Genomic DNA, 24,873 nt, shown 5'->3' on the forward strand with positions numbered 1-24,873 from the left:
GCTCATTTAAGTAGATAATCTCTGCGAATTGTCGTGCTCGCGCCGTTGTATAATTAGAATATCCTAATTAGGATACTTACATCTATTTAACGCATAATTTATATAATCTGAACCATTCCTTGATAAAGTCTATAGGAATCATTTTAATACAATGTTAATATTAATTATGTATATGTATGTATATATTTAATAGCTAACGACATTCGTGTATTGTGTAATTTCTTATTAATATATACATATAATATCCATATACCTATATACATGTATTAAATTCTGTGTACAAAGTAGTAAAGCTAGTTAAGCAGCAGCACAAGCAATACAATAATTTACAATTTTGCAAACTATTTGCAAACTTCGTTCATGTTCTTCGTACTTTCATACCGTTTCTCAATGAGGATCATAAAAGAATGAAAAAAATGTCATAACAAATGCATTCCGTACGGGTTTCTAATCTTGCCGACCCTAGTGAAAGCGCATAAATGCAACTCGCGGAAGCGAACATCGGCGATGCAAGCGACTCGCTTGAATTTACTTCGTATATGCAAACTGCATACAAATGCAGCCTACCATGTACATGCATATTAAGAGTACGCTATGTTAAAAGTATGCCGGACCATGCGCAGCCGGAATATCACGACGCAAGATTGTAAAACAAATTTCCATAAATTTCATGATAATTTCATAATTTTAAACTAAATCGTGCCATTTAAAAAGTTAATTTCCACAAAAAATATATTACAATAAAATATATTACATACTTTCTATTCCCGTTAAAGTAATAAAACATTTTACAAAATTTGTACTGCAAATACTTTCTGTTGCCTTCGTTATTTTAAAAATCTAAAAAATTTAATTTAAACTTGAATTAATTTCACATAGCAAAACAAAGTTATATTGTGTTTAAGGTGGTTTTATCGCTCAACGCCAACTCGATAGTGTGACGTTGTCACATAAACGTCACACAATCGCATATTTACAGTTCATGCGAAATGTTTTTATTGAATTATTAATCATATGGAGGGACTAACTTTTAACTGGGACTTGCCCGAATAAAACCACCTTAAGAAAAAACTTAACAAATATCAAGAATTAATTAGTTTTTATTCTTTCCTTCTCTATTTTGTAAAGTTAATCTAACAATAACTTTGATTCAACTGAAAGTCACGTAAAAGCAATTTGGAGCATCCTCATTCATCAGTTACGTTGATCACGATGTTGACTTCACGAGACTCGTAAGCTAAGCAAGTGCTTGTATTTCATAGCTCTACGTGTCGTACGCGTCGTTATAACGATCCCAACTGATCGATACTCGAAGCTACCGATTCGCGAAACCAGAGGACTCGTTTTCGCAGAAAGTTCGCCCATTGTCTGCGAAACTTTCATCGTTACAACAAGCTAGGTGAATGGCGCAGAGTCTGTTTAGAATCATACTTTAGTGATTGTATTGAATAATAAATTATACATTTGTCGTGCAGTTGTTTACAGTCCTTCGATATTCGTTTTTATGCAGGTAGACTTTTAGTCAGCGGCGTTAATTAAAAGTACACGCTTTGTATAACCGTTTGTAGGATATGAAAAGCGAATTATTTTCTGAAAAAGATTTGTTCATTTTACTGGAAACAAAGATTTATTCTCGTTTTTCATAAAATCTGTATTTACACGTGATTTACACCTGAACAATTTTATTTAAAATTTAATAATGAAAAATTAATTAATTAATTGTTTAAGAGGGTAAATTAATGACTTATAACAATAAAGCTTTTATTGTCAATCAAGTAAATAGCAAGTAAATATCAATATTAACGTTTCAAGAAGTTTTTATAAACAGAAATATCTATACATATATATATATATATATATATATATTTATAAAAAATATATTATATACTAGTACCTATGTGCTTTAATGTATATGCGAAATTCACCGCGTAATCTTGTTATCGCGAGTTGCATGAAGTACTGATAATATTAAAAACAAAGTTGTTATTCTTAAGACTGTAAAAATTACTGATATGCTTGATAACGTTATCATTTATTACACGACCAAATTCATGAAACACACATAAATCATTTAATGTTCATTTTTTAGAGATATGTAAGTTTGCACAAGTTTTTTTAAATACAACGCAAAGAACGCATTGAACCAAGCACCTGTTTTTAAATTCGAAAATGTTAATACAGATTAAAATACAGATTAGAAAATTATTTGATTTAAAATATTGGCGAAAAAGAGCATTCAATGGAATTATAATGCTACAATTTCAATTATTACTTTTTGCACATGTACAAAATACATTTAGTATACAATATATTATTATATTAAAAAATCAACAGAAAAAACATTTAAAAAATGCCGTATCCGATCCCCCGGACGTAGGCGACTTCTTCGACACATATCCATAAATATATGGGACCTACAATTTTCTGTTTTAATGTCGGTTCCAACGACCAATTAGAAGAGGTTTTCTTGGTAGAGATAGGTACTCTTAGTGGTTTGCCATTGCCTCTTCCGAGAGGTGCCGATCATTTCCAAATCAATTAAAATCAATTTCAAAGTTATATTGTTCTGGGTGGGGTTAGAATCTAAATCTTTAGCACAGAAAGCTGCCACGCAATTCCTCCACGATCGCCACAGACACTTGGTTCCTTGCCCTTCATAATTTTTATTTTAAATTTTAATTTTCCAAGCCTGAATCGGTTATTATGGTTATTATTAATTTAAACATAATATATTAACTGAGATTATTAATTATTTTTGTAATTTCAAAATATTTATCTGCATCAAAATTTATATTTAATGTTTGTAATGTTAAAAGCAATGTTTGGGCTATAATTAGTCTTTTGCTGATTAATAACTGTGATAATGGGCACATGCAATTTCCGCATTCGTGTGCGTTACAAAAGAAGTTTATGCAATCCCGGAAGCCCGCATATGCCTCTTGATAGTATTTTTTAAGATGCGATAATATTTTCAACATCAGTCTAGACGCACGAATCGCAAATATAAATTGATACGTTTTATGCCATTTGTATTATTCATGATAAGTTTGAACATTTCTGTTTATGTGCAAGTGTAAACTATATATGTATAATATGTGCAATGCTATTTTTTTTGCTAGCATTCTTAACGTATACACTGTTCTTTCCATGCTTGGTGAAAATAGATGTAAATTCTGCCATATGTGCACATGTGCATGGAAGTACATAAAAAAAAAGATTAGTAATCAAATTACTATGTCAATCATACTCCACTCAAATTTCATATAATATATATACCTATATATAAATTGATATCAATTAAATTTTTTTATAAATCGTAGGTTAATATTAAAAAAAAATTAGTTATTATTCGCCCAAACAATTGTACACCGTCAGAATTATTTGAATCTTTCACTTTTAATTCGCAAAATCTTTTTTTCTTAATTTAAATCTGATTTTAGCAGTTCAAGCGTGTCATAATTGTAACTATAGTTAATAATATTAATAAACAATTGTTATTATATTTCGATCTATCTTTAATTCACAAAAGATCTGAAATCTCAACTAAACTGAGATTAAATAGCAATAGTAAAATCAACCCTTAAAGATATAATAAACGAATAATAAACGAATATCATATTCGTCTAAACTAAATTTTCTCTCTCGATTCATTTTAATTTCTTAAAATTATAGAAAATACTTAAATAATTCAATGCCGTCTTAATCTTTTCACATCTCTCAATCTTGTACTTGCAAATAATTTGACTGTTAAACATGATTCATATACTTCTTTTTCGATAATGTTAGCGGCAGAGAATGTCCGCATAGAGATTTCAAGCATGTAACGCACGTATCGCGAAGAAAAAAGGATTTGCGATACCAGACGAAGTAGACAGAATTTGTGTGGGAACGTCGCGAAGTGCATTAAAGTCTCGTCGGGGTGTTCCGGGTGCAAAACTTACTCGGGCAAGGACTCTCGGTTCGTGTCCGCGATGGATCCGATGGAAAACTCCGGCGCCGCTGAATCCGCCTCGGGGGCAAACTAGACTCGTGCCAAATGGAGTCAACGTTTTCGCTAACGTGCTTCGCTTTCTCGCGGTACGGGAGGCACGGCACGAGAGTGGAAGAGGATAATGGGGGTTGAGCGGAATGCGAGGCGATAAACAGGTGATTGCGATGCTCCTCGACAAGAAACAGTCGAATCGACGTGGAGCGTCGGTAAATGGAGGTAATTCTCGATAGACTAGTGGTTAACGTGATACCCGATACATGACTCTCCGACACTGTTCTCATCTTTCGTTGGTGATAGGAAATTCACTTTGTAATGAAATTAAATAAAAATATTGATTTTTTTCAATAAGAAAACAGGTTTTTTTTAGTAAATTAATAATCAACATATAAACTATATAAATATATATTGTTTATATTTCAATAATATTTTTTGTATCATTATATTTTCTCTTTTAGTATAATTATCAATAAATACTTTGTGGTCTTCTGTATATAAAATCATTGCTGTATGCAGTTAATTAGAAAAGAAAAAATATCCAAATTTAATAAATACCGCAAATATTTATTGTTTAATAGAAATATGTTGTATGTTTCTATTAAGCAATACATTGTATATTTCAATATGTTCTTTACCTATATTATATTTAATATAATTCAAAGATATTTAAATGTAAGATATTAAAATAAATATATTAAAATCTATCAATGTATCAGTCTAATTTATAATTTTTACGATTTTCCCGAGAAAATATATGCAATAAAATTAAATAATAATAAATGTAAAATATATAACAAATATAAAGAATTACACGGGGCTCTGATAATATAATATCATTTTAATATTCAAGATATTAAATTGAGGAATGGAAATTAACGCTTGAGAAATATGTATGTAAGACGAAAGAAAGTAGAATTTTCATATTTATTTTACGCTTTTCTCTCTTTCGTACTGTGTACCTAACAGTACGACAGTTTTCCAGATGCAAGTTGTCCGACATACGATTAACGGTATCCATAACGGATTGCGAAACAATTTGGTCACTGGAAAGAGGTCAGGCGCAACCTGTCCATTAGCTGTCCATTTGCCACGTTAGAGTATCCAAATCGTTCGCTTGGCGATTAAATACGAATGAAACTGTTCCACGGGGGAAAATCGTGAATTCCAATAGTAGGCCATTTTCGTCGATGCCAATGCGACCGTAAGGATATCGGAGTTCATTTATCTGAGAAAAGGATATGGACACTCGATCGAAGTGAAGCTTTCCAGTCTCGCGCGCTGTTGAATTGATTGAGTTGCGAACTCGATAGTTTCATTAACGAGGACTTTGCGCGAGATCGGTAATGAATCCCGTCAGCGGGTAGGTCGATATTACGTTACGTTGCGTTGCGTTTATCGTTTCGAAACTAAGCGGTATTATGCCGTATTAAACATTATGAATTGGAATATGATTATAATAACAGCCACGCATATGTCCATTGTATCTCTGGGCGTGAAATGTTATAGCGAACGTGGTAACGTGAGCCGCACCGAAATATTAATCGCTCGTATATCCGAAAATATTTGACGAAGTATATTGTACAGTGTAATTATAATATTCTAAAGTAGAAAATGTTTATACGTGTTTGCAGAAAGATTACAATGTGCCGCAAACCGCGATTAACGAAGCATCGATCCATAGTGCATTATTCATTATCGCTATACGCCGTTGCGCATCATTAATATCGTTTCAGACGATGAATTATTAATATGCATCATAAGAGAAGAGGAAAAAAAAAAGAGAGAAGAACGACGGATCTGTGCATGAGGTAGCTTGGAAGCGGTCGGTTAAAAAAGCAGAAGGCAATATATTGAGTATATTGGAAAAATACAGTTAATTGGTTTAATTGAAATTGTATGTTCGCGAACGTGAGTTCTCTGATGATATGTTGTCGATTACATTATCTTTTTTTCAAATTGCATAAAAAATAAATTGTAAAGTAACATTAATTTTTTATCAGCCTTATAACATTGTTTGGTCGAACTCAATCATTATTCCAATTATTCCATAGAGATTGTCTTATCAATTGGTAACGACAACCACCATCAAATAAATGACCTGTGATACCTTAGGAGATAAATTATGCGACACAAACCTAATCAATTGATAAATATTCGCTTGCAGACGTCTCTTCGAAAAAACTGTAATCAGTTATAAGAAATGTTACGTCTACAATAATTGTTGCATAAGAGGTGACGTAAGATAAGATTAGCTCTTCAGTCATTCAGTTACTGCACAAAATATAAAATATATATAATCGATTCGTTATAATAACTATTGTAAATTAAATATTCTGCGCATTCAAGTATTCATTTGAAAAAAAAAATTATTGCCGAAAGAATACGTTCTACATATAGAAAGATAAATAATTATATAAAAAAATAAAATCTTACTGCACACTTCGACTGTATTATTTACCTGCGTAAAAAGAATCGGATCTTTATTGTTTCACATGTAGAAAGATAAATTCAACTATATAAAAGAACAAAATCTTACTGCTTACTTCGACTATATTATTTACCTGCATAAAAAAAGAACCGGATCTTTATTGTTTCCTAAATCGGAAATGATCTGATCGATCTATATTTAGAGTAAACTGTCACTCCGAGATATATAAGCAGTTAATCGTGCGAAGGTGATCGCGAGACGCTATATCGTATACCGAACGCAGGCGGCTCTCGTGCCAAATCCGATTTGGAGCACAATCGACGTGGCTAAAGAAAGTTCAAGAGGTAGGTTATCGGCGAGAGTAATCACACCAGATATTGACAAATCACTTTTAAACCAGATTATCGTGCCAGTTTTTACAATTCCCTTAAATCTTCAAGATACAAAAAAAACAGACATTTCCTTCACAACGATTCTTTCAAAACGAGAAAGCTATTTTTTGGTCAGATGCATATTTTTCCTTTGAAATGTTCGTTCCTCACAAAAATCGTGCGAAACGTGCTTTATGAAATTCCATCCTAATAAGATTACACGACGATCGATCGTTTGGCCAGCGAATGAAGCACGTTGTTCATTTTCAATTATTCGCATTTTGGTCCATCTACATTCCGCGCGAGTATTACTTCGGCGCTATTGTTACATCGGCTATATATACGTTTCTACGTGAAAGCAAGGATTTCAAAGGTGCCGAGAACAGAGTTTATGCTTTTCCCATTATATGTTAAAAAGTTACTTTCGAACGGCGAGAGTCCCACTTGGAACGGTATGCTCGTCATCTTCGTGTCCTCCAATGACATACGTCCACGTTGGAAATTTCTGAGTCGCGCTATCTTTCTCTTTCTCTCGTTTCCCTTCTCTTTGCCCAACTGCTGACGTCATCAGCGGACACGCTATTTCGTATAACGGAAAATACTTTTGTCCTAATTTTGAACACTTGCGTCTTTTCTATCTTAAGGTACCTGTTCACGCTTTTCTACTCGTGCTATTACAGTTAAAATCAAAGTATTTTTAATAAATTAAATCTAAAGAAATTTCTGATTTAAATCTTATGTAAATCCAATTAATTCTCTATTTTTTTCATTTATTAATGCGTATAAATATTAAATATATATAAAATTATTATTATATAAGAATTAATAGTAATACTTATTATTTATCTAATAGATTGCTATTATCAGATTTTTATTATTAAATACATTTTTATTACCGTTACTAAAATATTTTAAGATTTACACACTTTTTTAAAACTTCATTTTAAAACTTTTTTAAAACTCAATTTTAACTATATTTGTTTAAAATAAAACAATTGCTATTAGATTTACACAAAAAATAAAGATTTTTTTTCTATTTAATCTTTTCTAATAACTTCTATCTATTTTCACGTTATTTTAAATAATTTAAATAAACAAACAATGAACTCTTTAACCATTGTCCAGAGTAACACGATCGAAAAAATAAAGAAATATCTCATAGAAATAATTCACAATGATAAGTGAGATCAATAGAGTTGCTATAATAGTTTGACTAGTTTGCTATTTATAGCTGTTCGATTATTGTGCTATCTATGCATTAATAACAGATTTTTATGCACTTCATCTTCTCTTTCTTTGCTAACTTTTACATATGCAATGAAATTACAGTTTTTTTTTCATAGTTGCTAAACAATTTAATTCGAGAGTTTTGCGATTTTTTTCAAAATCAGTACTTTTATCAAAAACCGGAATCAATATTTTTATCTACTAAACACGTGATGTCAAGAAATTAAAATACCAATTAACTATATCGGAGAATGTTGCATCATATTGTAAATATATATAAATTTATTGTAACTCTCAGTGGGTTTAATTTGCATTTTTTTAAAAGTAGCATGACATCATCAGCTGCTCTTTTATATCTTTTCCTCAATTCACTTTTTGTCCTACATTTGCGGTTGCCGCGATAAGTGCAGTTTTATTTTAAAATGTTTCATAAAAAAATTTGTTTCACATTCATTTTGTGCAGAAACTAACCGCGAGTACTTTATCAGAGGCAAAATGTCAAACTTGAACATTGTACGTTGAATACTACACTGAAGAAACATCATATCTATCATGTCTCTCAAAGACATTAAGTTCTTGTTACTAGCGCGTGACATCATCGTCATCGCGTTTCTCGCGAAAGACAGACATTCACAGACATCTGCACGGTTCTCCACTAATTCTGTTACATCAGCCTCCACTACCAGCGCACAATTTCGTTAACAGGCAAAATCTCATAGCCGACAAAATCGCTCGACCTCGCACTTTCCCTATACGCACTTGCCCTACATCACCAATCTATTTCCTACTTCAGTCTACTTGCCGTTCCCTACCGCTCGCCCGGTCTTTCGTGTGCCGTGTCACTGACCTTGAGTCGAACTTGCTGCCGTCCTGGAGCGTGCCGGTGTAGTGCATGGTCAGCTGGTCGCCCTTCTTCGACCTGACGTCGCATACCTCCGGCATATACATCTTCTCCACCTTGAGACCACCGCTCTCAGCGTTGTCGGCAGCCCTGCTGAGCGCCACAATTGCCACCACGAGGAAGAGGAGAGCGTAACGGCACATCGCGAGCACGGCACTCGCGCTGTTCGACGTACAGGGGACCATGTTCATCAGTCGACGGATGCTCGTGAGCAACTGAGTACTCGCGGAGTCGCGGCGTTCTACGAGCCAGCGACGAGCCACCTTCGGATCCCCCGCTCGTCCCAGAGCGACGGCGCCGTGGTCGGGACGGAGACCGGAGCATGAAACGGGGATCGGAAGAGGACGGAGCGCGTCCATGCCGCCACATTGCGCCGTCTCATTGGCCCCACGGAATATGTAGGTCTCTACCTCGGGAAAGTCCCTTTCTCTCTCTGCCGCCTCGCGGTGCCGCTCGCGATTTCTCGCTCGTCCCTACACGGGTCGTCTCTCCTCGTTTGTTTCATCTCGCATATATCTCGCTCTCCTGTCCTCTCTTCTCAGCTGCATGCTGCCTGCTCCACATCTCCGTCTTCTTCATGGCCTGTGTCCCCCGGAGTCGCGCGTCTTGCTCCGACCTGATTCCCTTCCTGCTTTCTCTCTCGCCGCCACGTTGCACTACTTCGTCCTTCCCGCGCTTACATACCAATATGTGGCACCGTCCTTCTTCCGCCGCCGCGCCGGTGGCGTATCACGGTGTCTGCGGCTTGCCTCGCGCTCGCTGTACCTTTCTCACTCGCCTATCAGGTCGGGTGTGTTCCCTTTCATCCCTTTAGTCCCGTCTTCCGCACCTCCTCGCATCGTTGCGTCTTTCCCCTCCCCCTCTCTTTTTTTACTCTTCCTCTCCCTTTTCCGCTCGCTCCATTCCCCTCCTTCACCCGCGGTTACCGATACAAAGAGAACACGCTTCGACTCTGCGCTCTGATTTTGACGAGACTCCGCAGGTGCATCGCGCAAATGCAAGTTCAATGAGAGAATGTATCGTTCCAGTGAATCAAATTAAGGGAATAAACTTTATCCGGAAGAAATGTTATTTCACCGGCACAACGAAAACCTATTAGAAACACGATGAAAACTTCGCTGAAATTTGCTCTCTCTCATTTTCTCTCTCTCTCTCTCTCTCTCTCTCTCTCTCTGCTGGGTAAATCATTTTACTCCCAAAGAGTAAGCTATTCAAATAAAGAATTTCTTTCGTATCCATATGGAATTTCGTGAAATTAACGTAGCAACATGATAACTACAAATTTTTTATTTATGCGTCCGTATTGGTCGTATTGGCCTCATCTGACAATTAAATGTCAGAAATTCAAGCAGCTATTAAAATACGATATTTTATTAAAATACAGTACAAGTGTGCCAATGCGAAAGAGAAACTTGCATTTAAAGCAAGATAAAGGACAGATATGTGAAAAATGCATTTGATTCTCATGCCTTTGGGATTTCATTTGATTTCGTTCACTTCGTCAAACGGAGTTATTCTCGATTTTTTCTCGGCTCAGCTTCCTTCAGCTTGTTCTCCTCGCGCTCTTCTTCAACGCTCTTCTTCAATCCTTGCCTTTCACATATCGTCCCGCGTATCCGTCTATCGCTCTTTAATTTCGTTCGCCGTCTCTCAGCCGCCGCACCTCGTGTTACATGTCAACCTGATCTCGTCGTTTATCACCGATGTCATCGCGCCACCGCTGCTGCTGCGGGGCGCATCCAAGCGTTGCAATGCGTTTCCTTCCTACGCGGAGAAGGATTTCGTGGTCGTTTCGGCAAGCGTATGGATGTCGCACCGGTCAAACTGGATGACCATTATTTCTCCTCTTTTATATATATATATATATATATATATCCATCAGAATTCCGGCTTAAATGTCTCGCTCGAAGTTGGAATATTAAACTGCGAGTTTTTAATCGGTTACGGTAACCGGCTCGAAAAAAACCATTCGCTTACGTGCTAACAGAATTCGTCTCTCGATGAATTATTTATGGGATATTTTACGTATTGGTATGTAAATGCGGCTGGCCGAGATATATACATCGAATTCGCTAACTGCTACAGCGGAATTTCCGGATAGCATTTGAATAGCGATACTCAATCGATTAAGGTTCGCTCTCGACTGAAATGGAATTTTACAAAACAAAATTTATATGTATATAAGTACGGGCATAAATATAGAAATGCTATTGTTAGCTGGAGTGGTGAGCGCGTTCAAATCAATGTATTTTATAAATCTCAAATTAATTGATCTATTAATTCTAAATTACGTTAAAATTATGATTAATTATGATATTACTATGATATTCATACCAATTTTTAAAATTATTATACATACATAATGTATATCTATTTTTCGATCAAATATATGCTTCTCATGCACAAAGTTCATACATATATAATATTTAAAAATTAAAATACCTAGAAAGTTTTTTACGTACATAATTTTGTTAAAACATACATAAATATAACATTCACTTATTCGTATATGAGTAAGATTCTCTTGGAAAGAATGCCACGTCGACGAATTGGGTTTATCGCAAGTCGTGCGTTTACGGTGCATCGTTTAGCAAATAATGGCGCATGATATGACGAACAGGCGCTTAATTAGCATTTTAAATAACGTTTTAAGATTGCACTTGTCAGTCATTACCAAATTGTTTTGAGCTTGACATTAAAGTGACTTCACTTACTTTTAGATATTCACATTGATCAACAAACATCAGAAATTAAAAATTCTGTTTTTCAGAGTTTGTAATTAAAACGATGTCAAAATAATTTCTTAAAACGTTAACTTTCATTGGAATCTTTATATTCTATACTACAACCTATTTATTTGAAATTATAAAATAAATTGAATCGGTTCAACAATACGAATTTCTAAAAACTAATTCACGATTTGTGTACCACTGAGACCAGTATAAAATTTCGGCAGCTACCTTCTCTTTGTGCACTTTATCTAGTTTTACTCTATCCTTACGTGGCTATGAAGTATATCTCACGTGCAATACGTGGCATGTTACACATACCTAAAACATATGGAATATTTTTATATAAACTTTTATAAGCTTGCGAAAATGTACAAGCGCCTTTCATATGCGCTTCGTAACCTTATTTTAGCCAACTCAATTTTAGAAAGAAGGCAAACCAAATGCGTGTATTAATAACAATAGCAATTTTATCGAAAGTATTAAGCAATTAATTTTATAATAATAAGCTAATAAGAAAAAAAATCATAAATACGTCTTTCAAAATAAAATACGAGGGTTCAAGATATCCTTCATTCCGATTTTATAGACGATATATTTTGAAGATAAGACGATGTTAGTTGCAAAATATATTTGCCTGTGCTTTTTTTGTATTTTGACGAAAGATAGGTAAACCCGTGTGCTCGTTTCACGACGACGACGATGCGGTGATGTGCAGCGAAAAGCGAAAAGTCGAGCGCCCTGTATACACACTCGTTACACATCGTGCGCAACGGACCACTCACGCCAGACCAAGTTTGCATCTTAAGGAATACTCGCAAAATCGCAGTGAACTCTTTGACTCCGACCTCGTCGTGTGATGCAACGGTTCGAATTACATTTCTTCATGCATACAAATCATAAGATTTGCAACAACATTGATTTGCCTGGTTTGGAGAAAAAGCTAAATTTAAAATGATATTATTTCCACAAATCGTATTATTGCGTAATATACGTTTAGCGATATTTGGAAAGCTACACAAGATAAAAAGTGTGATAAAACCAACGAAATTGTATAATCGTTATTTCAGTTATTTTAAAACGTTATAAAATATTTTAATATTACATAAGATTTTTTATTAGTATCTTAAAATATTTATATATGACCTCCACTTTGCAGATAATATTATTATCTCTTATTTCTTCAAGATATATCTTTCTTCATATTTTCTACATGAAAGATGTAAAATTTATTTCTTACTTTTTTTAATGATATTATAGTACCTGTATAGTTTCTTTATTCAAAACTTTCACGAAATTTTATTAAAAGTTTATTTAACTCAGTTATGTCTAAAATTTTAATGCAGTTATATAATTATGTTTATGTTAAAAAACGGTTGATAAACTTTTGATAAAATTTCGAATTTTGAATTGAGAAACTATATTGACGCATATTTCATCACTAAAAAAATACCAAATAAATTTTATTTTTTTAAATGTTCTTTTTTAATTGTTTTTTTTTTCGTCGAGAATATATATACATATACATTTATATATACATATCCTCAACAAAGAACAATTATTTCTCAAAATCAATAGACCTAAACGCAAATGCGGTAGGAAGTTCCAACAGCTCGTGTAACGACGCTTCCAACTAATCCTCGCTCCGGCTGCTTAACGCATGGAAATTAATAATGAGACAGAATGGAAATCCTAGAGCGATAAGCCCTGGATCTACATAACTCCGTGTGGATTATGCAGCGACGCGCAGCCACCAACCCGTATTGAACGAACGATCGAGGAACAAACACAGAATCGGTTCATTTAATCCACGATCGCAGCAGCTGCCTAGCTCCCCCCTCTCCCGAAATAATCAGAAATGAAGTCTTCTGGAACGCTCGAAAACTTTTTCAATATTTTAACGCATCAAAATAATTTAATCTGACCCTTTAAGATAATCTTGAAAAATAATATATGCATGCTATGTTTATTTTAAAGAATTTATTTAAAAAAAATTAAAATGCATAATATATTAGTATCATATAAAGTGCACTTAAAATATAATTCAAATTGAAAATGTATCAAACTTTCGCGTTTTACGCTGGCCGATTGTGTGGTATTCTCGTGAGATAATTGCACGTCTTTGACTTTAACGAATTTGTCGAGATACAGGGATCTCGTTCCACGCTACGTTAACTGATACAGCAACAGAATTTATTACGCGCACCTTCTTTTCGTACGTGCACAATTTCTCGCGTGGCTGTTTAGGCAGTTTATTCCCGTAGAGATTCGGCGACGGTCATCGACGAATAGTAATTGCTTGCAGGCCATCCTATCTAGTTACTTGAGAACCGAAATGTAGTTTAAACAACCCGTAACACGGTACGAATTCGCAGCCCAAAGTCTTGGTATTCGTGTCACGTCGATGTTGCCGCGCGATAGTACAATTCGCGATTTACTTCGAAATCGGTTGTCGAAGCTCTCGAGAGAATTGCAAAATGATTCTTTCTTTGCCCGTCTGCAATACTTCCGTCAAATTTAGTACCTTCTCATGTAAATGCGGATAGCGTAACAAAATAATACTTAAGAAAATTAATACGATAACATCTTTTAACAACTTGTTTCATACCTTGCATTTTTACTTAAAAAGCTCATAAGTCGGTAGTCAAGTTCTTATATTTAAAGATCGTTTTAACGTCTTTAAGATGCTAATAATGGTTCAGTGATTAGTTCATGACATCTTAAGACTGTACATAAGATGGTATTTTAAATAAGAATCGATTATAAATACCGCGACCATAGTGTCTTTAAAATGTTATGATAATTATGTTACAATAAAAGAATATGTAAAATAATCAGAGGAATTATGTCAGAAAAAGATATATGTACTCTGAAAAATAAAAAGATTTAATTTTTACTATACACACAAAAATATTCTTAAGAAGTCTATGTAACTTATAATAAAAATAATAATTCAAATATTTAAACAAGATTAGAAACACTAAATGTCTAAAACAGATCTTGGTATTTAATAATAATATTCATGTGTAAATTTTACAATTTTAAATTCAGGTAAACGACGCGCCGAATATTTTTGTCGATCTTGAAGCAGCTCCAAACTGAATCCGGACTAAAAATATTATTATTAAGCATCAAAATCTGATTTAGATCGCATTTGGTGTTTCTAATCTTATTTGAACTTTCGTGGTCTCAATTAGGTCTATAATATATTATTTAGTGTTTAAAATAAATATAAATTAGATATTTAATTTATTAAAAAATATATTACAGATAATAATACGCTGCTAAGTAAACGTTTGAAAAAAAATTTTTTAGTATTATTGCGAGTATATTAAATTCTTTGAGATTTATAATTTATTTACATATCATTTACGTATTGTTTTGCACCATTTCTAATATTATTTGTCCTTATAAGAATTTGAGAATGCTTTCAAACCACGCTTTATGCTCCAAAAGGCAAATCTTATGCAACATTGCCTTAATAAATGTTATACTTTCATAGAAAATATGTTGCAGAAGTATGTATTTGTGTCTGTTAAAATTAATTAATTATTCCTAATTTACTAGAACAACACACATCTACTAAGTGTGTTTAAATAAATATTTAAAAATTAAATATTATAATTAATTTTATATTTTCTTATAATTTTTATTAGAATTAGTATGCTAATGTTTAGTGTAAAAAAAATTTACATATATTTCAAGAAGTATGCAAACAAAAATAAATATGCATTATTACTGCAGCTTTTTCTCATAATGTTCTCTTTCTTTATAAGTATATGAAATTTGTTCATATAAAATTTGTTTTTAAATAATATTGATACAAAAGTAGATCTTTAAAATTAGAAATAATGTTAATTTTATTTTTTGTAAACATACAATATTTATAAATAATTAAAAAGGGCGACATAAATATATGAAGATATTTATAAAATGTTTGCACTTACGGAAACATATTCTTTTTGATATCTCTCCGCCTCATATCTCATACCACTGAATTTTTCGCCGTTTCCGTACAATTGATTTACAATCGTAGAGAACGATCGCGCCTTCGAGATGGAGAAGTAGCAGCGGAATTCGAATCTCACGGCATAGAGCATTTAAGCGGCAAACAGGCCGGAGCTTAATAACGCGGCGCGCTTCCATCGGGAAACCGGCAGCCGGTTGAACGCGTGCAGTTTCGACAAGCAAGCTCGAAAGCGCGAGCGCGCGTAACGCGAGCTTCAGCCAGTTCGAATGCCGGAGATAGCTAAACTGTTTCCCAGGCTCGCGGGCCGGTCCGGGTTAAGGGAAACACGGCCGACCGTGGTATTCCCGTGAGATAGTTACACGACAAGTTCCTATGCGCGTTGTGCGACTGAAACTCGCACCGTCGTCGTGCGGTCGCGACACTACCACACCCGTTTAAAGATGGCAATTTTGCGTCGACGGTAGTTTCGAAACGGGCCAACTTTGGTTTATAACAATGTACTCCTTTATTTTTACGACCTCAAGAACATTTGGAAGAAAGTTTAAAAAAAAAAAACTTGTTTTTTCTTGGTACGAATTCGTATTTCGTAATAAGGTTTCACGAGTATTGTTCCTAATACAAATTTCTTCGTTAGTATTCGCCGACAATAACAAGCTATTAATTTCTAATTCTACAAACAGTTACACTGCGTTATACTTACAATTGTAATACTCGAAAATTCTTTCTTTATATCTTTATCCCGGTATTTTTTGTATTTCCCCGGATTCTCGCTTCTAAAAACTTCATTGCGCAGATTTGCGATAACTCTAATCTCGTTAAAGATATTTTTTTCTAATAAAAGATCTTTGATTCTCAATCGCTTTTTTTTTTAAAAGACACCAACTTTGAAAATTGCTTTTCCCAAATTATATTGAAAGTATTATCCATTTATTATAATTCATGTCCTAATTGATTGATAATTTGAGCTTTTCCAATAAAATATAAATTACTTAAATTACTGTCGAAGCAAATCGAGATAATTAGCATTAAAGGGAAACTTCCATATCAGCGTTATCTTGCCATTCCCTCATTTCAATTCCGCGGAGATGCTTGGATATTCATGGAAATTGAATTTGTAATACGACTGCTATATACCGTCACAGGGCTACCGATGGCGAACGTGCCATCGATATCACGTCTACGACGGATTAGTCAAACTTGAGAAAGGAGCGCGCCAGACCGATTATCGAGCTTTGTCCTTATTCGATCACATTGCCTGTCGTATCGCTTCGGATCATACCGATTCAGACGACCTCTACTTATGTACTTATATCGCGCGTTATTCAGACGTCCGCATATTAACTGCATAATTGTGCGACGGAAATTACGTTCAATGTTCATCGCGAATCTTGAGAGCTCGATGCACGCGAAACACTCGCGTGGTTCTCCACTCGCTAATCTATTTCGATCGCTAATTTTGACAGTTAATTTTAGGAAGCCCAAACCGGCAGTAATGGGGTCTGCGGCGTAGAACAAGCTTCTCGCCCGTTATCGATAATGTCGACGGCGGCGCGGCTGTATACCGGATGTGAGAGATTGCTTGTATATCAGAACCACGTTTGAAATTTCAAGGGAAAGAGACGAACCGAGGCTGGGCGTCTCTTCCTCGAAACGCCGAACTTGACTTTGTATTCGCTGACGCGCCTGATTCGCAGGTGTCGCTTGTTCCGCGAGATATCTTAAGCTCTCACATTGCTTGTTCCCCTTCAAAGCGCCGAGATTATTAATTCTTAACTCTATCGCGTACATTTTGCAGCTTTACCAAACATAATCGTTTACAACAGGACTTTTCCTGTTTTATATAGACAGCGATTATATATTTTCTCTAACTTTAGCAAGAATAAAAAAGAGGGAGAAAGTTATATAATAACAATTTTTATATAACGTATATATTTTTTTATGTAGAAAACTTATTCCTTTTATATATGCAATATAAATTTTAATTTATTATTTTACATTATACTATATTTCAAATTAATTTCATATTTTAAATTATTTCATATCATATGTCATATTATTCGAAAGATTTATTTATTAATTGTCTTGAATAATTTGTCTGACTTAGATTTAAATTCCCTCCAATATGCCATAATATTAAACATAGAAATTAATAATATCATCCTGACAATTTAGAAACCTGTAATGAATATATAAGAAATGTACATTTAATTATATCATCTAAGTATTTAATTCAATTATTATACATATAGATAAAATGTATACGAGTTTACGAATGTACGTTGACAGAATATAATTACATAAATTCGCTTTAGAAAATTAATGAATCTAAAAAATATTAAATATCTTAGTATTATATCTACAAATTCAATTTCTGAGACTTTAAAAAAAAATCTGAAACTTTCCTAATTGACTTTTGTAATAATTTTTCCATGTTGTTTCGTAAAAAAAATTACTCACGTCATAGTAGTTTTCTAAATACTTGCAACATATTATTACTTTTTGTGTGTCACTATTTCATGTATTGTGCCACTTCACGACATAGAAGAACAGATTTCAGCGCAATGTGATAAAATCCGAGATCGAGGTACGAGCGAATATCGCGTAATTAGACGCTGAGCTCCCGCAATCAAATGTCCCATCAAAATGTAGACGTGTGCATCGGTGATGCACGATAAATCTGCGCGATTAAAATCCTTCTGGACCGCGTAGATTGGCACTCAATTTTGTTGGGTTTGACCGGACTGCGTAATGAAGTTTGTGGTAGAGGCAGCCTACCGATTGCTGCTGATGTGCAACGCGAGCGGTGGCTTCGACGCACCGCGAAACGAAATATCACCGACGATACGACGAACCGAGCGTGCCATGCCGATTATTCTGCGGTCTTAGGACGAGCAAATTTACGAAACAAGGATTTCTCGTTGCGGTCTGACATATACAACATATATATGAGAGATTAAGTTATTTTCTAAATAACATAACCATTCTTTCTCAAACACATAATAAAATGCAGAGAAGAAATTTCGTGTTGATGCAACAGCAAATTCTCTTTATAAAATTGCATTAACAATTGTAATTGCTAAATAAATACGCTCTCAATCCATTGCTACATCGTTAATTACGTGAATTTATTTTGTTAGTTCGATATTTGTTCAAAGATAAGATTAATAATATTTACCACAAGTGTCAATTTTATTCTTAATAAACGTTTAATTTTTTTCTTACAGTATAGGTACTCTTTTTAAAATACTAGAATAAATTTTTAAGTGTTTGAATTATGAGTCGTAAATTTTCCAGATAATTACGTCTGTATAAAGATAAAGTCTATATGTGTGTATATATATGTATTTCTGCATTATCTATACATTATCTATGTCAGTCATTTTTCCATTCTCCTCTCTCGCAAAAGACTAATGTGAAAATAAACGATGCGCTTGTACAATGTTAACCTTACGTTAATTACTGGGAAAGTAGATTTATCTAAGATAACTCGATGTAGCATTCTAATAAGCGGAAACATCGTGTAAAACTAAAAAAAATTCACGTTGCTCTTGCATATGACAAAATGTTTTCATGATAAAAAAAATAATAAATAATAAAAAGCAAATCGCACGAAATAATGCACAATTTTATCAAATATTTTATAAAATTAATACGGTTTTATAATAATTTCATTGTTGCTAATATAAATAAATATTCAATAATTTTTTTATTATTATTCCAATCCAATAAATTAATAAAGATATCTGCATTGGAATATTACTTTGCTATTGTAAGACTTTTAAAATATCACGAAAATTTTTGTAATAATTTATACTTTCCTACTCATAATCTGACGCACCATATTAAATTGCCGTGCAATTTTCTCTCATGTTAATATTCAACATTCCTCTGTCATGGAACATCAAAAGGTCGGAAAATTGTCTCTTTATGAAAATTTCGGACGTTCACGTGTACATAATGAAAGCCGGCGAAAGATATATGCAGATTGCATGTAACGTAAAGTCCAATGCAATTTTCGCATTTCACATCGCTATTACATTTTGCACTTATCTTCTCGTATCATGAACCGATTTATGTTTAATTCTCCAGATCGATAAAATAACGCAAAAAATTCGGAAAAGTACAGACACAACTGTAAACTTGTTTTATAGGAAGTAGATTATAAGCTTGAGTGATATGTGCCTGGGATGTACAGAGAAAGTTTTGCCGAGGTCAACTTTCTCCGATCTGAAAGATTCTTCGACAATGAAATCGTATGACAAATAGCAACGCGCAATAATTTTTCGTTCAAACTTCGTTATATTTATTTTTTTACAAGAATGTAAAAAAATAAATATATCCTATAAAGCAAAATCTTTATAGTCCAAAGTTTGAAAAAATTAATAAAATATCAATATACCTATCAAAGTGAAAGAGAGAAAGAAAGATATATATATATATATATATATATAAATAGGCATATAGTGAACTTTTATGTAAATGTAAAAATTATCTTATGAATTACAAAAACACATCTAAGATAATAAAAACGGAACGCGTACACGTGAGTGTGTATTATACCGTATATCTTACATCATATCATACTGTATATTTCATATCATATCGTAAATTGTAACAGTATATCTCCATTTCATCCTGTATATAAAGTCCTTTAGTGCTAAAAGAGAGGAAGTTAATTAACCACTTTACAGTCAAGTTATTTTAAGCTTAAGAACCTCGTTGGGTCAGCTTTCTTTGTGTACGTAAAAAATTCTAATTAACTTCCTACATGGAAGTCAGCATTATTTAGATTTTAAGTCGACTAACAAACACACACATACGCACACGCGTACGAAATCTTGGATGATCGTAATACATATCAAAATAAAATATTTCTAGATAAAATAATAAGCGTTGAAAATAATAATAATAATTTTGATTAGCAATAATATTATCACAGAGTTATGAGTACTTCCATAATAACCAAGAGGTTAATTATACTTATACCTATATACAAGAGACACGAATGGATAGCAAGCTCTCAATTCAAAGCTCTTTTCAGTCTCTATGAAAAGATCGACGCGAAAAGTCATAGAAAATGATTGAATTTTTTGTGCAATGTCAATTAATATTCGTATGTATCGTATTTCATTAATTAACGTCTGTCGGAAAGAGATCGATCGAGCAGAGAGCTGACGCATTTAATTAGCGACGACTATATATGAAACGTCGCCGTCGCGATTTATTCAGAAAGTACTTGGTATCACGTACGTATGTTCGTGTATTCCTCCCGCATGTTATCCTTTATTTTCTTATGTACTCTAATCGTAATGTATTCCACTTGGGAAATATCATCCTCGTAACTTCATTATATTTAATAAGAAAAATAATCTAATGAAATATTTTTTTTTCTTCTTTAAAATATGTTTAAAAGTCTAAAAAAATAATTATTATAATATCAACTGAAAACTAAGAATTCTCGAAAGGATAAATGATTTAAAAAAAAAAATCTTTCATGAAATCAGCGTGTGCGTATGTGTGTGTAAATTAATTTATTTACAATAAAAAGAAATTTTCTTTATGCTATACTAAAAATGTAAAAAACAATTTAAAATATATTTATAAACATATATACATTTTTTTTAATGTGTATAAAAATAAGTAAAAAGTGAACATAATTTATAAGAAGAAATGCTCAGTTGGCCATTGCTCCGGTATTAAATACATTTTCCATTGCAATTTTATCCGCTTTTCTTCCTGCCCTTATGAGTGTCGAGGATAATCAACACTCATGAAGGGGGTAACGGGAAAAGGTAATTATGTGGCTGCGGAAAACGCACGAAAGCAGCTCTAAAATATTATTCGGGCAAATAATATCTCCGGACGCGCGCTCTGGAGCGAGGCAAATATTTACGCGCGATATGAAATGCAAATTTTCAACGGACTCAGCGTGGCAGTCATTTAAAAAAAAAAGGCCGCGTCGTATTTATTGTGAAAGCGAAACGTTAGCGAGAGAAACTACGATTGAACGTTCACGTCAGTTATTCTCGAATTACTAAAATGACGCAATCTCCTCTATTGCTATTTCTTATATCATAATTTATATCATTAGCGCTGATTCATCATATACTAAATGTGCCTGTAACACAATGATACCAAAAGTGGTATGCATATTAGAGGAATAAAATTAAAAATCGCGGTTACATTTGCATAGCGTTAAATACGGCATTAAGAAAAAGTGAGAATATGCAAGTCTTTAACTGTTACGGCGCGCTATATTTGCGCATCGTATTAGGTGTACTACCCGAAGACACGGAAATGCAATCTTCTGCATTTGCAAAAAATCGCCGAGCTATCTTTAACGACGACAAAATCACTGAAACGAAATCGCGTGAAAGCGCGGAACAAAACCGCGTACGACAACCGAGGGAATCTAATCGTGCGACAAAGTCAAACAATGCCTTGTCTTCAACTTCTTTGTCTCCATAGTAACATATGTATATACACATATCGTAGATAGCGATTCGAAAAGAAAAATCGCATTAGTTCTTTACTTGGCAGCAATATGTTTAACTGTGTGTACAATATAATTGCAATGTCATAGTGAGTAGTACAACAGGGATTAATTAGCATCCACTAGTCATCCTTGTTCAAGGCACCACATGAGAATTCCTTATGCAGTCATACATTTTATCTGTATAAAACAATGAGATTTCTCTGTTTGAAAAGTCAATGCACCCGGTAGATAAACAGCGACAATTTATACACTATGACATATATGATTTATCTGAACTACAAAGAAGATAAAGATTGAGAATAAACACTACATGTTGATGTTAACCAAGCTTTTTAAATCATATTTTCTTCAATTTATCATTTTCATAGCATTTTTCATACATATACCTATGTAAACATTACTACATTCATAAGTTCTCAAACATCCTTATAAAATAATAAATTCTTGCACGACAGATATTCTTGTAAAATTTAAAATTTTAAATGATAAAATTATTGCAGTATGTTACAAAAATAAAGAAAATTACGCAAAAATGTATGCTTTATTTTATTTTTAAGAATGTTTGGAAACTTATGAAATATGTATGTAAAATGTAATAATTGGAAAATAACCTTAGTTTTTATTTTGTCATATTTAACATATCATAAAAGATAATATTTTCTTGTTATGTTAATAAAATGCATTCTTATTAAAGCTTAAAAAGAAATTTAGCACAGTGTCATCCAAATAAAATGATCTTTTCTCCTGCGACAAATATCGAAACAGCTAAAGGAGAAATCAATAGTCAATACAACTTCAATTAATTCGATATTAATAAATTACAAAGAATTATAGATTGGACAACCTTCTGTTTTTTTATCAGTTCCGCAATTAGGGTTTCATGCTTTCACGCGTATAGAAAGTGTAATCAGTGCCGAATTTAATATGTAATACACTCTTCCATTTCGCACAACATTCGATTATATGCCAACATCGAGCCGCGTTTGCCGGGTCATTAAACCTACACATCGACAAATACTTGTTGTTAACGCAGCATTATCTTAACGCAGCCTGTATACGCGAATTATAGCGCAGCATCGTAAACAAAGTTAGCCAATTTATGCAATTAATTAGTCGCTTCAGGCAGATTCCGTTTTCCGATTGCCAGTGCCTGTTAGGGCGAAAGAACACGTAGGCGAAATCCGTTTGTGTGCAGCTTACATTTAACTATTGTCTTAAATGGAGGGTCCAAATGAATTAGGCGAAAGAGATAGAATAGTAGTGCTGCAAACGTGTACTAAAACTAAAGTGACGCGATTAAATGATTAAACCGAAAAATAAGATTTTGTTATTATTTTTGTTTTAACAATTTAATTCGATTAATTGTTTTATTTTGAAGCGCATGTAATTCAACTGCTGCCGATATTTGAAATATTATTTAATATTTGATATTTAAGATAAAAACTAAATTTTAATTTATTAAAAAATGTTCGTTTAAAAAATAAAATATAATAAAATTTCAAGATATATGTAATGTGTTTTCTGTTTTTTTGTATGTATGCTATGTTTTATCTGTTTTGATTAAAAATAGTGTTTTAATTAAAAATAGTAATAATAATCAAAATCAAAAGTTAAATTTTCTTCGATATTTGAAGCACTGCGCGCGAATGTGAAAAATTTACCGACGTTCCGCGTCGCAGTAATCTAATCCTTTTTTTTCGTATATAATTTCATGGAGCACCAGTATCGCCGACCTCTCCCTAGAATACGTGCCTGTATCTATAAAGAGCACTGTGTGCCACGTGGCCAATTTTCTTCCGACAATATTGACCTTCCCGACGCTTCAGTAGAGGGACAAAAATTTCTGCAGATTTCGTGCTATCGCCGCCAGTCGAAACGGGACAGGATATACCCGATGAGTGCGCTAATCCACAACGTTTGACGTGGAGACTCGTTTTCGCTGCGGAATTATCGAGAGCATTGAAAGCTTTAAGCCCCCGGACGAGATTCCGGAAAATTCGAGATTTATATTCTCCACGCGTCGCCTCCGCGGAAAAAAGGAAAAGTCTTTCAAATGTCAACCGCGCATTGATCCGTTTCTACATTTCGACGAATTGAGGGGGGGGGGGAAATTCGCTATAGTGTGCGCGATCTCTTCCGTTAAAATACTCTAAGCTTTACTTAACCATTTTTATATTGTGTACCAGTTATTTCTCATCTTCTACGAAAAAAAAAGTTGATTCAATTCAATCTAATTTAGTCAAATTATATAACAGAATTACAAAAATATAACAACTACTTAACTGCTACTTAAATAACTAAATAAAAAACAGTTTACCTATTTTACGACTCTTTTATGCGAATATAAAAGTTATTGGGAAATTACAACATCAGTTAAATAATAAAAGTTTTAAATTACTTTAATTAATTACTTTAACTCCAAATAAATTACCGAGGAGGTAACGCATACTTGAGACTTTGAGAGAAATTTATTTTGACGTGGAGATAAAAAGCGTGAGCGCGTTGACAAAAAACACTTCGCGCTACATCCTAGATTTCGATTCCTTTCGTTTTCTTTTTTTTTTTCCTTTTTGATTCGTCTGTACGGTAGAAATATAACGGCAAAACATCGTGCACACATTGCCTCTCTATATATCTCTTACGAAGTTTGCCTTGTTCAGGAAGTCGAGTGTGCATCACGAGATCGAGTATCATTAAATCTTTAATCGCTTTCACGTCTCCTCTCCCCATTTCCTTATCTTTCTCTCTCTCTCTCTCTCTCTC

General features: G+C 33.6%; 1 protein-coding gene across 3 annotated transcripts in view; it reads right to left on the reverse strand.

Moving 5' to 3' along the window:
- The window catches only part of LOC105452572 (FK506-binding protein 2), a 166,353-nt gene that overhangs the window by 52,915 nt on the left and 88,565 nt on the right, over positions 1–24,873 (reverse strand). For 2 of the 3 annotated variants that reach the window (XM_011693800.1, XM_011693799.1), the window contains exon 1: positions 8,862–9,137. The exons of the other annotated variant lie outside the window; for it this stretch is intronic. In XM_011693800.1, coding sequence (XP_011692102.1) covers positions 8,862–9,106 — 245 coding nt within the window. In that variant the 5' untranslated portion in view covers positions 9,107–9,137. Of the gene's footprint in view, positions 1–8,861; positions 9,138–24,873 lie in introns of those variants that run through there. 3 annotated transcript variants of the gene reach the window in all.

Source organism: Wasmannia auropunctata, unplaced genomic scaffold, assembly GCF_000956235.1.
Source record: "Wasmannia auropunctata unplaced genomic scaffold, wasmannia.A_1.0 LD336029.1, whole genome shotgun sequence".
In the NCBI taxonomy this organism is placed as follows: domain Eukaryota; kingdom Metazoa; phylum Arthropoda; class Insecta; order Hymenoptera; family Formicidae; genus Wasmannia; species Wasmannia auropunctata.